Source organism: Papilio xuthus, unplaced genomic scaffold (genome assembly GCF_000836235.2).
Source record: "Papilio xuthus unplaced genomic scaffold, Pxut_1.1 DF829758.1, whole genome shotgun sequence".
Lineage (NCBI taxonomy): Eukaryota > Metazoa > Arthropoda > Insecta > Lepidoptera > Papilionidae > Papilio > Papilio xuthus.
In genome coordinates, this window is record NW_013528891.1 from 1,648,126 (window position 1) to 1,656,673 (window position 8,548).

Sequence of the window (8,548 nt, forward strand, 5' to 3'; positions counted from 1 at the left end):
GTACTGACACTGACATTTTAAGAACAACGCGGAAATGGTAAGGTGTACAATCCCGGCGAGGCTGTATCGGCTAGTGCGTTCATGTTTTGACTTTCACTTTTATTGCAAAAGGTACAAGTTAGAGATGAACAGCGATCGAAGGACTTGTGACATCGTTGAAGTCTCTTGTATGGAGATACTACTAGGAAGAATACTATGAAGGATTTCAATTTTGGTAAGGCAATTTTTTATAACGAATAAACTAGTGATTGACCATTCCAACCTGGTAAGTGGTGTTGTAGTTGACGATAACTATTTGTCCTTCAAGTAGCAAGCATATCACCTTTTTCAAAATCCGGCCACGCGTCTGCAATTCCTCTGGTATTGCAGATGTCCCTTTGCCTCAATGAATATCTCGGTTTTCCCGTTGTTCGTTTGCCCACTTATGTTATAAAAAATGTCTGTTCATCCTACTTTTAATAAGTGTTACTGTTTTAAGTAAAATACGGAAGTATATTTACTAAGACTATTAAATTTTTTATATTGTAATCCACCGTTTCAACCACGAAAGGCTATATTTTTGATACGAAAGAAAATTTGATAGACAAGAATTAATCAATCCGCCAAATCTTATCTCTTGTTAGCAAGGATAATTGACAATTAGTCCAAACAAACAGACATTTTTAGGACATTCTATTGACATGTGCATATACATAATCGGTTTTCATTAGACTATAGTTATTTCAAAGAGCCTGGAATTATGAAACGTTATATAGTATCATATCTATTTGAGTATAAATTGTGTGTTATTTTTTACCCACAATATTTCATCTTACTAATATTATAAATGCGAATGTTTAGATGGATGTTTGTTTGAAGGTATCTCCAGAACGCCTGCACGGCTCTCGCTGAAATATTGTATACATATATATCATAGTCTGGAAGACCACATAGGTTACTTTGTTTTTTTTTAATTCCGCTTGGACGGAGTTGCGGGCGACAGCTTGTTTAGAACATTTATAAGTGGAAATCATTTACAAAAAAGAATATAATGCGAAAAGGAAATCCGTTGGAAGATTTAATTAAATGTCTCGCATTCATTACTGTTAATATTTATTATTAATGATATTAGACGTTAAATATTCTGTTAATTAACACGATGATTTGTGGTTTAAAATGTGTTTCATAATAGCACGATCAATTTAAGTTTTATTGTTACAAATTATCTACACGTACTAACAATTTAAATTGTAAGGCGTTGCGTTACTTTGACCTTTGGATCGAATTCTTGGATAGGTTAGAAGTGATTGTAACGGATCATCAGCCGGCTTCGGAACTTTTAAGCTAATAAACTCTATAACAAAATCTACAATCTAATGCACACAGATTTATAATTCTGGATTTTTCAATTTAAAAAAAGAGTGAGAATAGACCTGTGATTAAAAAAAAAACGTTTTCTACATTGTATTAAGTGGACCAAGTTATAAAGACTAAGAGCGTGGGATGTCCACCCTTTCGAGGTTCAGGCTAAGCGCCATCAGCGCTCGACCTCTTCAAGGCCAACAATGTCTACTCAGTCCCCAAAAAAAAGAGGTCCACTCTCCAGGTGTACCGACGGCTTAATGTGGACAGCGCGAAGTCGTGAGATCTGGAAGGCGGAGAACCGCATAATGTTTAACGCATTGGGGAAATATGTCCAGCAGTGGGCCAAGGCTGTTTTCTTTATCTAGTTTTCATTTTGATTCGATTTTATCTTATATTAAGACTCTATTTTTATTTCTTGTTTACTTATTTGGTATGCATACACATGATATAATGCAGTTGCATTCTTAACCAACTTTAAACGTGATTATTATAAAATTTGTAGTCGTGTTAAGTAAAGTTTAGTCTAAATAACGATTAGTTAGGAAACCTAGTTGGTAGGCTGACGTTTAATTTACGAACTAGTCTGTCCCATGTTGCGAGATAGTTTGTTGCTCTACATTTGAACGTTGATTGCATTTTAAACAACTCTATATGTTAGTTACATTTAATTTGTTTAGCGTTCTAAATACGAATTTGGATAGAGTATTCTAAAGATTTGTTTTTTTTTAAACGATCGGTTCTACGGTTTTTTTCATCATCATACGAATTCTTTTTTTTTAATAAGTTACAAACATTATAATATGTAATATGTTTATTTTAATAAAATAGATTTAAATGCGTAGGAATTTAAGCATATTTTTCTAAATCAATTGTTGCCAAACTTACCAAAGCAGGTGAATCAAGTGGTCCAGCAGTTCTTGATCTAGTTTTTCTTCTATCACTCTCAATATCGGACGGTCTTGATTGGCGATCACTCTCCCTGTCTGACGAGTTATACCGTCTCTTTTCATCTTCATGATTCTTGTATTTTCTGTCTCCTTTTAGGGTTCTGTCATATCTGTTTTAAAAAAAATCATGAATAATGGAGAATTAAATTTAGTAGTAATTTATCATACCAATATTAGAAATGCGAATGTTAGATGGATGGATGTTTGTTTGAAGGTATCTCCAGTACGATTTAAGGGACCTTGATGAAATTTGCCATAAATGTAGAACGTAGCCTGAAAAAACACACAGGCTACTCATTAAATTTTTAACTCCGCGCGTACGGAGTCGCGGGTGGCAGCTAGTCTACAATAAATTTTAAGTATCTCACCTTCCATCATACTCCGTTGTTCTGTACTTCTTATCATTATTCTCTCGAGGATCATTTCTTGTGTATTTATCTAAATCTTCTCTTGAATTTTTGTATCTCCTTTCTACATCTTTAGATTCATAATCTCGTTTTCTAACATCTATATCACTCGGTTCTGGGTCAGTGTACCTGTAGAAATTTAATGTAACAATCTTGGATAGGGAAAAACATATAAGAATATATCAATCGTAATTTATAAATGGTTTAGAACATACCTTCTGTACTCGGAATCGTCTCTAGCAAGATGTTCAGGGCTCTTGAGTACCCGAGTGCGACTCTTTGGCTGGACTACTTCTTTCTCTTTCTTGCTCTTCTTTGAAGAGTCGCGAGAGAATAGTTGCTTCACCTGAAAAATTTAATTTAATTTTTAATAATTCATAATTTATTTTGCTTAAAATCAAAACATAGAGAACACGTACTTTTTCAAGTCCAGAAAGCTTCTTTGTAGCTTTAGGAGGTTTCGCACTGACTTTTTCGCCGTGTCTACTGGGGCTTTTGTCATATCTGTTATGTTTAGGTTCAAAATTGGAACCATCGTCACCGCTACGTTCTCTGGACACATATTCTTTTCTATCATCTGGTTTATATTCTTTGAAAGTAGCCAGGTATTCTCCATTAGCATAAATTTGTTCACTTGGATAATTGTCCTCGGTATGTCTCCTTTCGCTTGCCAAAAATAAAGATGTATTGTGTACATCTTCATCGCTATCATGTCTCCTATGTCTAGTCCTATGTATTTCCCCGCTGGAATCTTTACGAAAATCGTTTTCGATACCTGAATCGACTAATCGGTTATCAAAGTCGAATCTACGAGGTGATCGTTCCTCTCGGTAATAGTCTCGGCTATCACCCGAATCATGTCGACGTATTCCGAAATCTTCTTTATATTGCTTGTCTTTGTTTTTAACACGACGCAAAGAGTTGTGATATGTGTCACTATTCTTTCCATTGTATCGAAGATTTGCATAATCGTCGTCACGCTCTTGAGCTATTTCTGGATTTGACGCATAATGTCCTTTCCTTTGACCAAACACTTCTTCTTTACCCTTGTATTTCTGTCCAGTTTGTAAAAGATCATGACTAGAAGTGAAATGTTTTTTAGCTCTGTACTTCTTCTCTATGTATTCGTCAGGTGAATGTATTGGTTTACGCGGATTGGATTCAAGACTGGGAGGTTCATATTCCGGCTCTGGGGGAAACACTTTTCTTTCTTCTTTATACTTTGGTTCTGGGCTTCTACTAAACACACGTCGATCGATATCTTTGTGGGATTTTTGAACAGTTCTACTTTCCGTGTTGTATTTAATATTATGATTATCTGAATCATATTTATTAAAATCTTCAGCAACGTTACTTTCTACGTATCCATCTCTTTCTAAAGTATGCCGATAATATCTGGCTGTCTCGTTTACATATTTTTCAGTAGCTTTCATACGTTTTTCGGCTTCATATATGGGATCATTTTCCATAATAAATTTAGTAAAAGTTTCATCTGTATTTACTTTTACACGATCTAACCGACGAGCGTTTAAACGTGATTCTAAAAGTTGTCGCCGGTGACTGAGTTCGTTAAAATCCAAGTCGAGTTTAGTAAGTTCAGGTTCGGTTTGTTTCCGCTTAGTGTCCATACCATCGCCTCTACCTCGAAAACTATCAAAATTATTTTGTACATCTTTACTTGTATATTCGTTAGCATAAGTAGGCTCGGGTTCTTCAAAGTTTGTTAATTTATATTCTCTATATCTTGGTGTTGATGTTACTATGTTTTCATTTTCATTATTTTTGTATTTATAATCGTAGCTACGATCCAAAGAATATTTGTATCTTTCTTCGTAACCCAGGCCTTCGTCTTCGTCTGAGTAGTTACCATGTTTCTCGACTCGTGGCGAGTATACTTTTGCTTTTCCAAACGTTGGCATTGTATCTTTTGAGTCTTTTACAACTTGTGCATAAACAATACTTTTTTCCGTTTTGTTAACGGGAGTTGGTACTCTATCAGGACTTGTAGTCCTTACAAATAAATTAGGGTCAGGACTTGCACTAGGCTTTGTGTAGGAAAATGGTTGATTTATATTGCTTCCGTTAAGTGGCGCGATTAAGTGTGCTTTCGGTGGCGGCGAATCTTGATCTTCTTTTAAAATCTTTACAAGTTGATCAACGGTTTGCCCTCGCGTTAATGGTGGTTTTTCTGGTGGCTGTTGGCTACTATGTTTCATTTCCTTATCACCATGGATATTTACATCAATATGTTGTATCAAAGTACTGTTAATCGTTGACTGTTTTGTTTCTTTCTGATTTATGTCCTGTTTGGAAGAATCAATTTCATCAAGTAATATGGTCTTTTTTATGTCAGTTTTTCGTTTTGGTGTGTCAATTATTGCAGGTGAAGATTCTTTTTCATTTGTTTTTCCTCTTTTTGATTTAGTCGATGATTTTAAATCTGGTTTATCAGGAGTTTTGTATCTTGGAGGTTTTTCAACTGGGTTAACTTTTTTAATGTCCGTAGATGTATTTTTCTGTTCATCAGCCTTGTTAGAGTTCTTTTGTTTTAATTTTTCTTTCTGAAATACTTCTAAAGGTGGTGTCTTTTTGAAATAATCTTCTCTGGGAGAACTTTCAATAATAGGTGACAGTTGTGTCTTTTTATTTCTTAAAGATTTGAGAAACTCTTCAGTCTCACTGCCTGACCTTTTACGAATAGGTTTGTTTTGACTGTTTAAAGTCGTATTCGATTTCAAATCAGATACGTCGCTTTTGCTACGTTTCACTACAACCACTGGCTTTGTAGTGACAACAACTGGTGCATCTGGGCTTTTATTTCTTTGCGCTCTTCTAAACAGTGTTGAAAGTGAGGTTCGTTCTTTTCTTTTCTTAGCCGTTACATCACTTGTAGATCTACCAAGAGGTGATTTAACTGTACCGTCTGGAGATCCTGCGTCGTCACTATTCCGTCTGCCAGATCTTTCTTCTTTGAATTTCCTTCTGTATGGTAGTGAGAAGAATTTTTCTGGTGATTGATCGGTGGTACATGTAACGCTTTTTGCTTGAGCTAGTACTCTGTTAGCTTCCTCTATTAGTTCTTTTTCAGATAAATGAGTAAATGGTTCTTTTCGAATAGATGATAGTTGATGTTCGGATGAGGCACCCCGCTCTCGGGGTTTACCTGTAAAAGAAAGTTTACTATGATAAACTATTTTCCATGTTATTCACTAAATTTATTAGATATAAAGGTATTAAATGTTATTTCTAGATTTGTTAAAGAAGAGAGAAACTAGTAAGTATGTAATATATATAGAATTATTAGTCAAAGGTAGAAGGTTATTTACTATACTACCATTTTCTGGATTAAGTTTTATGCTAATTCTAGAGTACGTAATGATGTAAAAAAATTAAGAATTAGTTTGTTTAAACGTTAGTTGCAGATGTTATATTATTTCAGGCTAAAATATGAGTTATTTTTAATTGAACCTACGAGCTTAACAACTGAGGACTTTTAATAAAAAAAAATAAAAACGTACTTCTATCTGTATTCTGAGAAAATGTGGAAACGTACAATTACAATGTAGTTACAGTATATGAATTCTTAAGGAGTATAGTACTCCAATAAGTTTTTACGTGGGTTTTTAATCCAACGAACAAATACCATGCAAAAAGTATGAATAATGTTTAGAAATACTAAAAAAAAATTGTTCATTAGTGATACCGGGTAAGGCAACATTAATCATAATGTCAAAATATGTTTTTATAGCATATGTCGTTTGTAAACTGGCTGTTATAAAAAAAAAAACATGATATATTTTTGTGAACGTTGTTTATTTGTTTTTTAATATTGGAAATAGATGTGACGCGATGTCATCATGTATTTTGATGCGATGTCCTCTCTCTCATTCCATATTTAAAGAACAAGGATAGCAATATATTTTTATATTTTTTTCGGCAGTGGAAATGTGACGTCAACACATTGAAGTCACTCAGCCGTATTACAGTCATGTAAGCTTAATCTCTGAACAAACATTTCCCAACACATATGTCCGGGTTTTCGCAATCGATCAGATTGTAACTGCAATGAGTTTTATCACAAACATTGCAATCGAATGCAGCCAAGGACATACGTGATTGTAATTTAGTTAAGTTTACTTGAATTGTTTACAAACATAGAGATTATACCAAGAATGGTCAGATCATAGTAGTTATCTAACTGTAGACAGGACAAATTCTTGGATATCTTCTATCATTCTTTTAAAAATAACTAGAACCTTAAAAAGTCAACATACAGAAAGAGTATATTTTCCCTTCCCTTTACGTCCCTTTCACTGTAATATTCACTTCCCCTTCCTAACATATCCTTATGAGAAAAGGATGGGACGAGCAAGAGGATTAAAAGAAGTCCTCCGGCACAGTCATCAGACTGTACTTGAATTGACTTCGCTCTTGAGGCGTGTCTTCTGTATGGTCATCTTACAGCGGGTGAGGCCCTAAGTGTAATAGATGTTGATGGCGTCTACCACTGTAATATTTAAACAGTTAAGCGTAACGAATTAACGATCCATATCTGTACATCGTAAGAATAGCTATCCGTTACTATTCATTGTTTTTCTTTTAAACTGTACGTTATATTTTCTTTTGTGTTTAGTAGTGCAAGACAACAAGTGCGGATTATCGTTGACGAGCCGTCGCCGGCGTCTCCGTCCGGGCGGAATAAAAACTTAATAAGTAACCTATGTGTTCTTCCAGACAATGTTTTACATCTGTGGCAAATTTCATTGAAATCTGTTGAGCCGGGCATACCTTTTAACTAATATAATACATCCATCTAAACATTCGCATTTATAATATTAATTATTAATCGAACAAAAAAAATCATTAGAGTGTCGCAAAACTATTTAAGCATATCATTTTATTAATGTATTTATACAATAGATTAAAATTATTGGTAAAAAATGACTGGAGATCTAAGTGTATCAGATCTTAACACGTTCAATGCCACAATTTTATCAAATAAAAGAGAACTCGCCAGCCGAGTCTGTGGCAGTTAACGTGTTAAATCTAGATTATATGCGAATAAAGTCCTGCACGACCAATTTAAACGCAGTTCTGGTTTTGAGACAAGTTTAAACGGAAGCCTTCATTAATTTGATCGTTAGTACCAATTCGGTAGTCTTGTTTGGCAATATTGTAAATTATAGGATACTAACTGTCGCCCGCGACTCCGTCCGTGCAGAATTAAAAAAAAATACTTAGAAGTCTATGTGTCTCAAGACTATGTTCTACTTCTATGCCTAATTTAATCGAGATCTATTGAACCGTTCTGGAGATATCTTCTAACAAACATCCATCTATACATCCAATCTTTCGCATATATAATATTAGTAAGATTATAAGTGCACAGGATGTTGACGCAATCTTTTATAATATTCTCTTGATTCCTTTTAATGAGGTTAGTGCTGGCTACTGATTTACGACGAACTCTGTGATAAAAAACGTATATCTTTAAGTAAATTTTATCGAAAAATAACGACCACATTTATAACAGTCGCTTGGATTATCTTACTAATATTATAAATGCGAAAGTTTCTATAGATGGATTACTGTTTGAAGGTATCTCCAGAACGACTCAACGTATATATATGAAATTTTGTACGGATGTTAGTACAGTCTAGTAGAACACAGGCTAGTATTTATGTTTTTTTTTAAATACAATTATGCCTGTTTTAAAACTGAAACTTTTTATTTTTAAATACAGCGTAGTAATCTAGTTAAAGTAATTATTATAAATAGACTATGTTGCAGGAATCAAATGTAGTTGGTACAATATTCATAAGTTGTATATAATAACTAGCGGACCCGACA

General features: G+C 34.2%; 1 protein-coding gene across 1 annotated transcript; it reads right to left on the reverse strand.

Moving 5' to 3' along the window:
* Positions 1 to 722: 722 nt before the first annotated feature.
* LOC106116958 (trichohyalin) lies at positions 723 to 7,155 on the reverse strand. The gene is made up of 7 exons (XM_013311057.1): positions 7,113 to 7,155; positions 4,053 to 5,861; positions 3,118 to 3,887; positions 2,914 to 3,044; positions 2,660 to 2,827; positions 2,230 to 2,401; positions 723 to 731 (listed from the first exon to the last, which is right to left on the reverse strand). The coding sequence occupies exons 1-7, from the start codon at positions 7,153 to 7,155 to the stop codon at positions 723 to 725; spliced, it is 3,102 nt and encodes a 1,033-aa protein (XP_013166511.1).
* Positions 7,156 to 8,548: the final 1,393 nt, after the last annotated feature.

Bases quoted from the DNA above. Each gene is read 5' to 3' on its own strand.
- LOC106116958 (XM_013311057.1), bottom strand. From the start codon at position 7,155: ATGACCATACAGAAGACACGCCTCAAGAGCGAAGTCAATTCAA. The intron at 5,862-7,112 runs GTACAGTCTGAT...TTTCTTTTACAG, and splicing joins CAAGAGCGAAGTCAATTCAA to GTAAACCCCGAGAGCGGGGT. The intron at 2,828-2,913 runs GTATGTTCTAAA...AAATTTCTACAG, and splicing joins GACGATTCCGAGTACAGAAG to GTACACTGACCCAGAACCGA.